The 14,977-nt window shown below is 31.4% G+C and overlaps 1 protein-coding gene across 1 annotated transcript; it reads left to right on the top strand.

Annotated features, from left to right (window-relative positions):
* Nucleotides 1-10,435: 10,435 nt before the first annotated feature.
* LOC111308352 (Aldolase-type TIM barrel family protein) lies at nucleotides 10,436-14,224 on the top strand. The gene is made up of 6 exons (XM_022906674.2): nucleotides 10,436-10,875; nucleotides 11,503-11,715; nucleotides 12,448-12,543; nucleotides 12,792-12,937; nucleotides 13,311-13,530; nucleotides 13,787-14,224. The coding sequence occupies exons 1-6, from the start codon at nucleotides 10,741-10,743 to the stop codon at nucleotides 13,979-13,981; spliced, it is 1,005 nt and encodes a 334-aa protein (XP_022762409.2). The 5' UTR covers nucleotides 10,436-10,740; the 3' UTR covers nucleotides 13,982-14,224.
* The last annotated feature ends 753 nt before the right edge of the window (nucleotides 14,225-14,977 follow it).

Raw genomic sequence — 14,977 nt, forward strand, 5'->3', positions numbered from 1 at the left:
TCAAAGCATGAGATTAGGCATGAGATGATAGAACCTGAAACACCATAGTATAATGGTTTAACTGAAAGAATAAATCACACCATTGTAAAAAAAGTCAGATGTATGTTAAGGATGATAAAATTACTAAAGTCATTCTGGGGTGAAGCAGTCAACATAGGTTGTTATTTGCTTAATAAATCATTATCAGTTTCTTTGGGCTTTGACATTCTAGAAAGAGTGTGGACAATGAAATATTCTTCATACTTTCACTTAAAAGTTTTTATGTGTAAAGCATTCATGTATATACCGAAAGAATAGAAGTCAAAACTTAATAGCAAAGTCATACAATGTGTTTTTGTAGGATATGGTGATGAAAAATTTGGTTGTAGGGTATGGGATCTAATAAAGAGAAAGATAATCAAAAGTAAAGATATGGTCTTTCATAAAAAAAATTAATAGCAGACTTTGAAAAAATAAGAAGACTACACAGGTTACTGTTAAGTGTAATATTTTAACACCAATAAGGGTTCCACAAAAAAGAGCTACATATGGTGGAATTGAGTACAAGATAGAACTTGAGGATACGAACGAGCCAGCCACAATTAGTGATAAGCTAAATGCAATAAGTTTTGAGTGAGATGAGTAATCTTCTCTACTTAAGAGTGTTAAACAGAGTGAGTAGTTCTCTCTATCAGAAAGTGTTAACTAGAGAAAGCTACTTTCAATATCAAGTAGTGTAAAGTTTTAGCCTAAGAAATCTACCAGAGAGCACAAGCCATCCACTAGGTCTCTAAGTTCAGATTTTATTTTAATTACTAATGAGAGAGAGCCAAGAACTTTCAAGATGTGCAGGTTACTTCGAATAGAAAGCACTAGTTAAAAGTAATGAAAGAAAATAATAAAGTCATTATGAAAAAATGATACATATGATTTTGTTAAACTTTCAAAAAGAAGAAGACCATTGAAAAATAAATTGGTGTTCAAGCTGAAAAAAGATGATGACAAGCTAGTGAGGTATAAAGCTTGATTGGTGGTGAAAATATTTTTCTTAGAAACTTGACATCGATTTTGATGAGATCATATCTCTAAATGTGAAGATGAGTTTCATTCGAGTGATATTGGAATTAGTAGCTAGTTTGAATCTTGAGCTTAAGCAACATGATGTCAAGACTACATTCTTACTTAGTGATTTGCAAGAAGACATTTATATGGATTAGCTTAAAGGTTTTGAAATGAAAAGAAAATAGTACTTAGTTTACCAACTGAAAAAGCTTGTATGACTTAAAATGAGCTTTACGACAGTGGTACAAAAGTTTGATTCTTTTATAGTGAGCCACAGCTATAAAAGAATGACAGTAAATTCTTATGTATATGTCAAAACAATTTTTGATGGTAACTTCATTATTTTTTTTTATATGTTGATGATATATTGATTATGAGATAAGATACTGGTATGATTCGCAGGTTGAAAGAATAATTGTCTAAATATTTTAACATGAAGCATTTAGGTTCAGCAAAGCAGATTCTTAGTATGAATATTATATAGGATATGAGAGCTGAAAAGCTATGGTTATCACAAAAAAAGTATGTTAAACGAGTGCTTAGTAGATTTAACATGCAACATGCTAAATTAGTTAGTAGAAAAAATATGTTAAACGGGTGCTTAGTAGATTCAACATGCAACATACTAAATCAATTATCAATCCATTTACCAATCATTTTCATCTAAGTAAAAAATTTTATCCAGTGACTAAGGAAAATCAACTAGCTATGTCTAGTATTTCTTATTCTTCTATAATCAATTCTTTGATATATCCTATGATTTGCATATAGCTTAATATTGTTCACTTAGTTGGTATAGTAAGTAGATTTTTTTTTAATCCGAGAAAGGTTTACTGAAAAAATAGTGAAATAAATTTTTAGATATTTAAGGGACACCTAAAAAATGTGCTTGAGTTATAAAGTTTTACAACCAGTTCTAGAAGGATTTACTGATGCTGACATAGCAAGTGATCTTGATGGTAAAAAATCTACTTCAGGTTATTTATTTACTTTTTCAAAAAGAGTTATTTCTTAGTAGTCTAAATTACAAAACTGTGTTGTTTTATCAGCTACAAAGGTTGAGTATATTGTAGCAACTAAAACAGGTAAAGAAATATTTTAGATGAAATATTTTCTTCTTGAATTGAGGTTGAATCAAAAAGAGTATGTGGTGTTTTGTAATAGTCAGAGTACTTTAAATTTGAGTAAGAATGCTATGTACTATGCTAGAACAAATCATATTGATGCTGATATTATTTGTCACGTTTAGTGATTGAGAAATAGTAGATGCTGTTGAAGAAAGTTCATACTGATGAGAACGTAGCAAATATGTTGACTAAGATACTTCTCAAAGAAAAGTTTGAGCTCTGTAATAATTTGGTCTCCTTAGCCAAGGTAAATTCCAAATGAAACTGCTATAGTGATGAATCTCCTCTTAATGGAGCTGAAAGGAGAGATTGTTAGGAATGTAAGATTCAACATTATTCTTTTGGACCAATCAAAGGCCATAGGCCTTAGTCCTTTTTCTACTAAGCCCTAAATAATAAAAGAGAGGGGTTATGTAATAGGTGAAAATGGAGTAGCACCGAAACTGAGAAAAAGGGAAAAAGAAAAGTGAAAAAAATAGATAATGGAGAGTTGATTGAAGAAAAATCAATTTGTGATCAGATTGAACTGAAATTTTATTAGTAGGTTTATGATTCAGAATTCTATATTTGGACGTTAGAGATCAAATTTGAAGCTCTATAGGAATAAATTTATGATGTATTTGTTGAGTTATCTATTTGATGAGATTTCTTCAATTGTCTTTTTAGTTGTTGATTAATTATAATTTTAGTTAGAGAAGAACTTTATATATAAATTATTTGATAGTGGAGATTTTTTTTGTAGTCCATAATTTTTTTCTATATTAGAAGGTTTTTCACATAAATTTGAATATACTTTATTTTTTTATATTTTTTATTATTGATTATTATATATTATTATGAGTTTATTACGATATATTATTTATGTATTGTTATGTTTATTACTTCATATCCAACAAAATAACCAACAAAAATACTTTAAAAAAATCAATTGATTTTGAATTAAACATCCTTCGTAAATTTAATCACTATAAATAATCTTTATCTACGCTACTAACAATTATTTACATACAAGAGTTGCTCTGACCTTTGATTGATTGAGCACTCGTGTTGGGTTTGGTACGTACAATAGAGAGCGATGCGATGTTAGCCTAACTGCAAAACAATACCGAACTTTGAAAAATCTGAAGCAATGAAAAGGAAATGTCATAAACTTTTCAGCCGGGTTGGTTTACAGCTATTATATAAGAACTTTGAATTATTGCATTCTTCGTTTGAATACCTTGAAAATCACGGTCAACTCCTGCTTTCAATTTGCTTATTACTACTATTTGGAATGACAGCTAATTAATTCATGGTTAAATTTAATCCCAACCTAATTCACAAATTCCTGTTAATTTCGTGATATATTCAAGCTAGCGTTTTGACCCAAAAGTTGAGATAAATATTGAGGATGGCAGGAAGAGAAAGAGATCGTCGTGTCCCACTGATTTACTATGAAAGTAATGCCATTTGTGTGCAGTCGTCACAAGTTGCACTAATTAATATATATATACACATATACGCATATGTATACTCCGTATAACAGAGAATATTTTATTCCAGCATTTTGGCATTATATTGCCCGGGACTGACAATGGATTCAAGCTGTTTGGGAAGGGGGAAGCCACCGCTCACGCCTTAATAAACAATGAGCATCAATATTTTTAACAGCTGTGCCAATTAGCATAAATATATATATATATACATATATATATATATCCGAGTTAAAGATATGCATGGTTTCGCAATATCTTGTTTGATACTGTTACATATCTAAACAAATAACACAGAGGATATTGTTGTATTTAGGATTGATTAATATAACCTAATTTGAAGAGAAACATATATACCATGAGACATGCATTGACCAGAATTAAACAGGCAATCTATGCCTATATGTTGCACTTTAGGTTATCCTACCTCACCGGCTTTTTCATGTAGATATAGTAATTTAAAATATGATATTATAATATAATATAAAAATAATAAACATTTAAATTTTAAAAAATTATAAATAAATTTATAAAAATTAAAAAATTATATTTTATATTTTTATATCAGAGCTACTTTCAGTGATGCGTAGGTAGCTAGCACCCCCACCCCCCCCCCCCCCCCCCCCGGGCGCACAAACCATGAGAAATGCAAGCCATGCCAATAGGTAGGGTTAGGGTATGCCTAAATTTTCCCAAAAGTCGTGGTTGGCGAGAGCCGCGCCTACCCAAAGAAAAGGTCGCTATTGTCTTTGTAATAAAATCCTATTGCAATCCAGCCTGTCTCTGCTGATGCCTAATGAAGCTGTTTAATGATAATAGTACCGTCCGATTAGTTGGCATACATAAACCTCATCGTGATAGACATGATGCAGATCTGAGTAAAATAAACGTTTTTTTTTTTTTTTTTTTTTTCAGAAAAACTGAGTATTCTGGCCTGGCCTGGCCTGCATTGTACATTTACATATACAACTGTAAATGCTATAGCCTAATGGATTATTAATTAATTAATGCCTCTTATGTTCTAGCTTGAATTGTTAGTCCCCTGGGAATTTCAAATTTTACGTTTGTGAACCAAGAATAAAAAGGTTGGTTCTATGTCCAAACTTGGACAAATATCTTTGTCTTTCCAGCTGTGTGGTGAGATGATATTAGTTGTCGATGCAACTTGCTTGATGATGACTAACTTTTATTTCAAATAAGGTCAAGCTTGGATGTGGACCAATTGAGGCCGACAAAATTAGTGTATATATGTTCTGTTTATTAATTTATGCACTAGGAATTTGGAATTACCTTCTTATCGAAATTAACATTTATTGATATAAAACTTTAGAAGTTTTTTTATTTTTACGAGGTAATGATCATTTAGAATTTATGGACAATGAATTAAATATAAATTTAAGATTAAGTTGTGAAGTTTATATGAATAAATAATATATAAATAATCAATGAAACATTGATTTAATAATAAAGAAGAGTTTTTAAAATTTTAAGTTTAAATTTTATTATGTGTGATTTTGATTATTTAATAAAATTATAGTTTATAAATTAATTATTTTATAATAATTGATTATTCAATTAATTATATAAATATAATATTTAATTAGTAGTGTAATTTAAAAAAAAAATAAACATTTAAAATTTTTAGAATTTAATTTATGTAGGTAACTGAATGTGAAGAGAATATGGGACTTATATCATAAAAGAGAAAAAATCCTGGTAATGATTCTATATATATATATATAGTTATAAACTGGAAATTAGTTTGTGCAGGTAATTAAACGTGACAGGTCAACAAATTATTAATCGGAAGCATTTGGTCTGGTCACAGGATGCGGCTCCTCTCCTTTTTATCTCTCAACCGAAGAGTCAAAATTTACGTATAGAAACAATGCGACATCATTAAAATCTAAACGTATAGTTTTAACACATTCCACATCATCAAATTATAAGCTCTGTTAATTTAAAGACAGTCAAAGAAGATGTTTTTATTACTTTGTTTCTATAAGACCTTTTCTTTATAACAGAACCGCAGTTTCTTTCTCTCTCAAATTTCATTGCATAATCATTAACAACCCAACCCATAAGTAGAGAAAGAAAGTTCTGTTGTTTATGAAGGACAAGTGCAAATATAGCTTTATTGTACCAAAAAAGAACAAGATACAATTTCACCTGCATAAATAAGATCTGTGGGATTTTTTTTTTTTTGTTTTTTGAAGAAGCCCTATGAGATTTAAAATAAAAAAGGAATTGTGCCAAGGAGAAACTAGAAAGAAGAAAAGGAAATTGTGCCAACGAACTCCCCCGTTGAAAGATTAAAAGAAGGGGCGCCTGATTCACAAGGGCAGCCTTGTGGAGCTATATTAATCCAATAATTGTAGCAATTGATGATATTGACTATTGGGTCCACCGCCTATGACTATGAGACTATGCTGATGTTCACCAATCGCAGTAGGATGAATCCAAATTTTGAGCCAATTTCTTTGAACTAAAACAGCGCACCAAATTTTAGCATTATCCGGTATAGACAATAAGAGTGTTGACCCACAACAAATATTCAAATATTTTAGGTTCGTTCAAGGAAGGCATTCATAGGGATGGCATCGGGTCGGGTTCGAGGCGGGTTTTGCTCGCCCCGAAACCGATCCGATTTATGTTATCCTAAACCTGAATTCGATCCGAATTTTTTAAATATTCGAATCCGATCCGATTCGATACTATGTAAATTGTATCCGATCTGATCCGAATCGAAATTAATAAAATATTATTTTTTAAAATATAAAATATTATTTTTTAAATATAAATATTTAAAAATATTATTATATAAATATATATAAATAAATAATTAATTAATTAATTAAAAAAATAATTTTTTAATAATATCGGGTCGGGTAGAATCGAGTTTTTGGTATACCCGAACCCGACCCGACCCCGATTGTACATAATTTTACCCGATCTGATCCCAACCCGAAACCCAAAATTTAAAAAAAAAACTCGACCCTATAAGATCGGATCGGACCGAAACCCGTCGGGAACGGACTTAATTGCCGTCCCTAATCATTCACGCCATACAATATAGAATGATTGATATACTTAAATTAGTACAGAACTCCCGTGGGTTTTAAAATTTAAGTGACGTAACAATTATGTTCTAAAACTCCATCGTTACGTGATTTTAAAATTAATAAAAAATTATAATTAATTTTTTAATTAAATGTGATTAATCATTTAAAAATATTTATTTTTTTAAAAAATTCTTAAATTAATTATATTTTATTAAAAACTAATTTTTTGATCTACTATAACAGTTAAAGTTCGAAAATAAATGCATAAGTAAAGATTAATATTCTCACATATCTATTTTAAAAATAACAATTAATTATATATTATTTTATAATTTTATAAAAATAGTCTTAATATTTAAAATAATTCTTTTAATTTTTTTTATTGTCCAAAAGTTTTTTTTTTATTTTTAAAAATCATTTTATTTAAAAATAAAGAAAAAGTTTTGGCATTCGAAAAATTTTTAAAAAACCGTCTAAATGGAATTTTAGAAAAAATTTTTAATATTTAAGTGAAATTTTAAAAAAGATTAAAAAATTTTATAATAATTTTTTAACTCAAAAATATTGTACTTTTATAAAAAATAATTATTAAAAATCCCTCTAACATTTATGTAAGGTTTCAAATTTTTTAATTAAAAATATTATCTTACTTTTTTTTTTTTTCTAAAATCTCTTTTCAAAATCATCATCTTAACATTTCACATTTATTATCAACACAAAAAAGGCATATGATGTAATAAAAAATAAATAAAAAAAATTAAATAATGCAAATAATCAATTTTAAATAAAAATTGTGATCCATTTTAATTTATCTGGTCAATATAAATGCTTATGTCTGCCAAACTGGGATTCTTCCTTCTTGAACCTGTCCCATTCTTTCAATAATATTATATGCGATCCATTCTTGTTGATCATCCAGAGACTTTTAACATATGGCCGCCGTTTATCATTTCAACCACCGCATCCACGTGAAATGGGGATTCCAATCTCTCTCTCTCTCTCTGTAGATATATATATATATATATATATATATATATATATATAATGGTTGATAGTGTTAAAAATATTGACTAAAATCTCATAAAAGATTTATTTGAGATTGTTTGAGATTTATTTGAGATTTGTCAGATATTGTTTGATGGACAAGAAGACTTACAAAAAAAGAATTTTAAGAGAAAGAGGATTCTTAATAAGTAAGTTTGACTTGTAAAAGAAGAATTTTAAAAGTAAAGGGATTCTTAATAGGCAAATTTAACTTACAAGAGAAGAATTCTAAGATGAGAGGAGAGGAATTTTGAATGGGCAAGTTTGTATGGTTATAAATAGGTGAAATCTTTACAGGGTTAGGTATGAGAAAAAAGATGTAAGAGAGTTGTAGGGTTTTGTGGGATAGACACCCCATAAGAGTATTGAGACTCTACTTCTTATGGGTGTGTACATTTGTTTGTGAGTGAACTAGAGGAGTTCTTATGGGTGTGTACATTTGTTTGTGAGTGAACTAGAGGAGATTGAGATGGTCTACATAGGTATGATGTATGGGAGCATATGGGTATGTATTTGGTTATGTTGAAAGAGTACACAAATGTTTGAGTTTGTGTTTGTTTGGGTTGAGAATACTCTATAGGACTAGAGGAGATTGAGAGTGTCTTATGAGTATTTATTGTTGAGTGAGATTGATGATTTGATGTATGTTTATAATTCTCTACAACTAGTGGATCTTGTTTCTTATTCGTAGATATAGGTTGGGTTTGTGTTTGTTTGGGTTGAGAATATTCTATAGGACTAGAGGAGATTGAGAGTGTCTTATGAGTATTGATTGTTGAGTGAAGTTGATGATTTGATGTATGTTTATAATTCTCTACAACTAGTGGATATTGTTTCTCATCTGTAGATATAGGTCAGTTGGACCGAATCACGTTAAATTATTATCTTTTATGTATTTGATTTATTATTTGATTTTACTTCCGTTGATGTGATTGGATTGGAAGTTTTTAACTCAACAGATAAGATCATTTTTGGAATAATATCAATGGATAAAAATGAGGTTGTACGAGCGGCGCGTTGGTAATACGAGGCTAACTCTCTCTCTCTCTCTCTCTATATATATATATATATGTATATATATATATGATGGTTGATCGGATCATTATTAGAATAATATCAATGGATAAATACGAGGTTGCACGAGCGGCGCATTGGTAATATGAGGCTGGCTTTTAGCCTGTTGAGAGAAAATTTTAGTACTAATTCTTTGTATTTCTTTCCGCAGTCTGCTAAGATATCCGACCAATTATACGCATAAAATTTTCCATACAATCAATGTCTACTGGTTTATAGTATTTGTTCTCTTGTTGTTGTTAGACACACCTGAAAGAACCTGGACTGCAGCAGCTATTATCGTTTCCTGCAGTACTACTGAGCATGAGAAGACCAAGATATTTATATTATTCCAGTTGTAGCTTTTTTTCCCAACATGGCTCTCACTTTTCTAGTAAAGAGAGAATTGCAAAAGTGATTAAATATCAAGTTTGGATTTCTTTGTCTCCAATATTGTGAAGATCAGAAAAGGTTGTTTATTACAAGTTGAGAGATTAAATATTATGCATTTAACCTTAATTCATAATCAGTTGATTTGGGTTGATTCCAACCCATGCACTACGTTTCTTTATCTTTTCTTGTTTGGATCATAGGAATTGTGGCCCCAATTGATAAAAACAGCTATGGTTTCTTGCTTGCTAAGCCCATATCATAGTCTTTACTTCTCTATCGATATCATAGCCTGGCCCAAAAAGGAAAAGTTCTTGGACTATGTTCTGTGCAGTTATAAAATATTTCTATGTCATAGTATAATATAAAAATATGAGCATAAAAATTAAATCAATTTTAACATCTAATTATAATTAATTAATAATTATATATTTTATTCTTTACCATAAAAAATTAACGTTTGATTGATATTTATTGTATTTATTTAAACGCATCTTTGTATGCAACATTTTTATTTTAGTTTTTATTTGAGAAAATGTTTTATCTCAATTTTTTCCTTCCTCCTAAATCTTTGGGCTTGATTTGGTTGTAGCCCCTGGTAGTGACAGCCCATTTCTTTTCTCTTCTCTCTCTTAAAAAAAAAAAAACTCAAAAGAGGGCTTAATTGATTACCATAGCCGGCTATGAAAATAATAGTAAACAATAACTCAACTTTATAGGTATGATGCTACAATTAGCCACTCCATTGTTTAAAATACTAATCCCTTTTGTCCTTCTCAATCAACAAAATTTTAAAAAGTATGTTAAGTTCAATGAATGTTTATAGATAACAACAAAACAATCAAACATCAAATAAAGCAATACCCACCCTCATATTTATTTTTCAAGGAGAAATTATCATTTTTCAAAAAACAAACAATATTTGAACAAGTAGTTCAACTAAAGTTATATTGTACTGTTACTGTCAAAAAATGTTTGTTCATCAAATAACATTTTAATTATATTCCCTTCATTTTTTTTTTTAGATATCTTAAAATTATATTTTTTTTAACACTTAAAATTATTATTTTTTATATTTTAAAATTAATTTTTTTAATTTCCGTAAAAAATCAAAATTTTCAAACAATTTAAAACAGTGGGGAGTGGCATCTCAGCTTAATAAAGTAGTGATGCGGCGTGGCGTGAGCAGTATCTTTGGGCTCGAGAACTCAAGTAGAAAGAGGTGGAGATTAAAGATTCCTCTTTCGTAGACGTTCTTGCTTGCGCTTTTTACTTGCACTAGCTGACTAGCAACTCCAACTCTAATCTGTTATGAGAACAAGGGCCCATGTCCCTTCGGTATATCCGTTGTTTGGTTCCTGACAAAACTGAAACTGAAGTTAAAAAAAAGAACAAAGGTAGTATCCAAATACAACTGTGTCTCCTGTCCTGGGTCCTGACTGAGGTCTTGCCGCAAAGCAGTCTGCGATCAAGCTTGGCCTATATAAGTATTTCTTTGAACATATAATTTCCCCGCCGATCAAATCAATCACAGTAGAATATAATAGAGACATGGGCTGGAGAGGGATTCTGGGTTTTGAGTACGGAATAGTTCAAGGACCATTGGGACCTGATATTGCTGGACCGGAGCTAGTGGCTGCTGTTGCAAACGCTGGTGGCCTTGGCCTTCTTAGAGCTCCTGATTGGGTATTATCAAATTCTATTTTTTTTATTTTTATTTTTTATGTTCATGCTTTGATCTTCCTTGGTAAATACTCGTACTTTCTGTAGTTAACTTTCACTAGAATTTGCTTTGAATCCCTTTTGACGTCCTTAGTTAGTTACTATATATACTCAGTTACTATGTCTGGTTTCTGACTTTCTGTTTTTGTATATCTTGAGAAACCTTATTAAACCAAGGCAGTTAATGAATGTATAAAGAGAAAACTTTTACTATTTTCACGGTTGAGCCAATATAGTCATCAAATTACTAATTGCATTAGTCTAGGGTTCAAGATTGGCAATTCCTAACCAGTGCGTTGTATCGACTATTTTCTCCTAATGTACTTCCTTAGGCTTCTCAATCTTGAACAGCTTTCATGGAAATGGGAATTTATCCTAATTATGCAACTTATTCGACACAAGTAAAGAAATTAAGGTTCTATTTCAGTTTATTTTAGATTTCCAAGTAGATGTTTTAGTTCAGGGAAGGTCTTAGAAATGCTGATTTTTTTGTAATCCTGAAAAAAGATTGAGCTAATTGTTACAATTCTAAATTTTAACTCTGTTTAAACTGTCAATAGACTGTTAATTTTCCCGTACTTTGGTGTGCAGGAATCACCAGAATACGTAAAGGAGCTGATAAGGAAGACTCGAAAGTTAACTGACAAACCCTTTGGGATTGGTGTCGTTCTGGCGTTTCCACACAAGGAAAATATAAAGGCTATATTAGAAGAAAAGGTAGCAGTTTTGCAACTTTATTGGGGAGAATGCTCAAAGGAGCTTGTACTGCAAGCCCATAATGCAGGGGTCAAAGTTGTTCCTCAAGTGAGTATCATTTTTCCCCTTTCGTTGCATAGGTAAATATGCTTTATGCCATAATGTGGATTGTGAAATGCTGATTCAACCAAAAACAAGCAAAAAGATACAACAGATCGCCTATATGTTGCTATTGCTTTGTTAAGAGTATTAACCTTAATTTGATAGATTTTTTTTTTTTTTAATATGGGTAGTTTCATGGGAAGGGGATGGGGGCAGGGAAAACCTGGACACAGTCCCGGTACTTCATCCACACCATGATGATTGGTTATTACCAGGTCATGGAGTGACTTTGCCTAATTATTAATTAATGTGATTTTGTGAACGCTTTCAGAAAACTTTCATTACCATATCGCATTTTTAATTCACCTAGAACTTTTTCGTATGAGATATATAGTTGCCTTTATGTACATATGATGAAAAGTAACACCATTAGATTTTCCCTTTTTGGGTCCAAGAGAGATGTGCGAGGTAGAGATGAGATTTTTCTTTGTTCCAGTAAGTAACAGTTATTAGTTAATGACATGCGAGAATAGCTTGGGAAAGTTCTGTATTGGGGACAATAATATGTATTCATTTGTGAGGAAAGTATAAGAAATTAACAACATTAATTTGGAGTGTTCATGTTAGCATCAATTTCTATGCCCTTTTGAACTGAAGGTGAAGGGTAGGATGGTATATTTTATCCATATTGTGCTTCCTCTTGGATTATCTCATGAGCTAAATGTAAATCCATTGAAGGTTGGGAGTTTTGAGGAAGCAAAAAAAGCAATTAATGTGGGTGTAGATGCAATCATCATCCAAGGCCGTGAAGCAGGAGGGCATGTAATAGGACAGGTATGAGCATTTCTTGAGTTTTATTGTATTGCAACTATAATAATAAATATCTTGGAGCTTATTCTTGCCAAAATTAACAACTGTGTCCCCATACATTCAATAGCATTATACATTGAACACTAGTAAGACTTTGATGCTTAGCTACGTCTCCATAAATTATTTGTGTTTCTGAATCCTATAAAACTTGTAAAACTGAACAACTGAAAAAATTTAACTTCCCTGTCCTTTTGATGTTTTGCTATTTTCAGGATGCTCTAATTTCATTGCTGCCACGAGTGGTTGATCTTGTTGGTGATCTTGATATCCCTGTAATTGCTGCTGGGAGCATTGTAGATGCTCGTGGTTATGTTGCTGCTTTGGCTCTTGGTGCTAAAGGCATTTGCATGGGCACTAGGTTAGGACCATGTCTGTAAATTAAGAAGCACTAACAGTAATCTGGACATTTGACTACATTCCGAGACTGGTGGTGCTCAGATTTGATGAGCTCATGCATATGAAATAATCTCATCTTTGTTTCATTGAATTTTATGGTGTTCTGCCTCTTCTGTGTGTGTCAAAATCGTTTCAACTCCAGTTAACGTCGTGCAATCGTTGAATGTTAAGCAATTAAGTTATGTGATCATGCTTAAGTCTTAGCCAACGGAATGTGATGATTTTGCAGTTTCTTGATAGATTGTTTGTTGAACCTTGCAGAAATTCTGAACTTAGGGTTGAAGCATTTATAAAGCTTCTTGTGTCTGTTTGTCCTAAAGTATGAGTTTTTGCAGGTTTCTTGCAACTCATGAAAGCTATTCTCACCCCACATACAAGAGGAAACTGATTGAGTATGATAAAACCGAGTACACAGATGTCTTTGGCAGAGCGAGGTGGCCTGGTGCACCACACCGTGTACTGCAAACACCTTTCTTCTGTGATTGGAAATCCCTTCCTGCTGAAGAAAATGAAACCAATCAGCCTATCATTGGCCGATCAATAATACATGGCGTGGTGAGAATCTAACACTATTGAAATAATATTGCATTATCATTTTTTTTTCTTCCAAAAGTTGGAGAAATTTATATCCTTGGCAAAAAGTCACATTTAAGATGTAGCTTGTTTTCTTTTTTCAACAATAGAACTCTTTCTTGCCTAGTTCACTCCATGAGAGGGGTTCTGCTTTCAATTACTGAAGAAATATCATTGGAATGATCTTTGTGCTGAATGAAATCTAAGCTTCTGTTGGTTTCATGATATTCTTTAATAGGAAAAAGAAATTCGACGATTTGCTGGTACAGTTCCAAATCCAACAACCACAGGTGACATTGAAAGCATGGTGATGTACGCAGGCGAAAGTGTAGGCCTCATCAAGGAAATTCTTCCTGCTGGAGAAGTGGTGAAGAGGCTGGTTGAAGGGGCTCAACTTCTGATCCAGCAAAGATTTAGTGGGGAGTCGGTCTAAATCGCTTATGAACTGAAATTCAACATATTTATGTGAATTTTATACCTTGGTTGGTGAAGCTGTTACGTGACTTTAAATATGAATAACCCGAAGTTTAACTCGGATTATGTAATCACCCTTAAATGGTGGCATTCAGTAAGTTTGAAATTTGAATCTAAACAAGTGCAAACCCTTTTATTATCCCTAGGCTGCGACCTCTTTATGAAATTCAACATATTTATGTGAATTTTATACCTTAGTTGATGAAGTTGTTACATGATTTTAAGGTATCAATAACCTGAAGAGATTATACAGGAAACAAACCATATTGCTATGATTTTATACATTTTTTTGTTTCAGTTTTATTTGGTATGCTATCATATAAGCATATAAATCATTAAAAGATGGATGAGAACAATCAATAAAGTCCCCCTCTTAGATTTTGCACTATTGAAGCTCTTAATGACAGCTTCAAAGCTTATTATTTCTCAAATGTCAAGCGAGTGTCTGCAACCTCCTAAGATGGAGATGGTTTTATTGTGCTGCAACCATTGCTGACAAGAAGTCATCATGATTTATACCGTTGATTGCTGAAGCCATTGCTGTTACAGAAGAAACTAGGTAATGTGGTAGCACTTAATGGATGAACCAAGTTACAAGTGGTGATGTTATTTGCCAATACACCAGTTTTCTGTGTTTCGCAATTCAATGTTACTTGTGAACCTGAAGAATTGAAAGGGGTATTGATTTCCCCTGTCCTTGTGCTGTTTCAGTAATAAATTGACATAGCTAGCTGTATCGGAAGCTTGGTGCTCATGGCATCTGCCTGAAATATTATTTAATTAATAAAAGTTATTTTATTTTAAAATATATTTAAAATAATAATATAAAATATTTTTTAAAATATTTTTAATAATATTGAGTTTATTTGAGTCTGACTATACTAGATCTAATAAGGCTTATAACAAGTCGATCGGACTTGATCTAATCTTGCCTAGCTATAAACACCTCTAAAAT

The sequence above is a fragment of the Durio zibethinus genome, chromosome 2, assembly GCF_047325235.1.
Source record: "Durio zibethinus cultivar Kanyao isolate XHJ-2024 chromosome 2, ASM4732523v1, whole genome shotgun sequence".
In the NCBI taxonomy this organism is placed as follows: Eukaryota; Viridiplantae; Streptophyta; class Magnoliopsida; order Malvales; family Malvaceae; genus Durio; species Durio zibethinus.

Bases quoted from the DNA above. Each gene is read 5' to 3' on its own strand.
- LOC111308352 (XM_022906674.2), top strand. From the start codon at position 10,741: ATGGGCTGGAGAGGGATTCTGGGTTTTGAGTACGGAATAGTTCAAGGA. The intron at 10,876-11,502 runs GTATTATCAAAT...TTTGGTGTGCAG, and splicing joins TTCTTAGAGCTCCTGATTGG to GAATCACCAGAATACGTAAA. The intron at 13,531-13,786 runs GTGAGAATCTAA...ATTCTTTAATAG, and splicing joins GATCAATAATACATGGCGTG to GAAAAAGAAATTCGACGATT.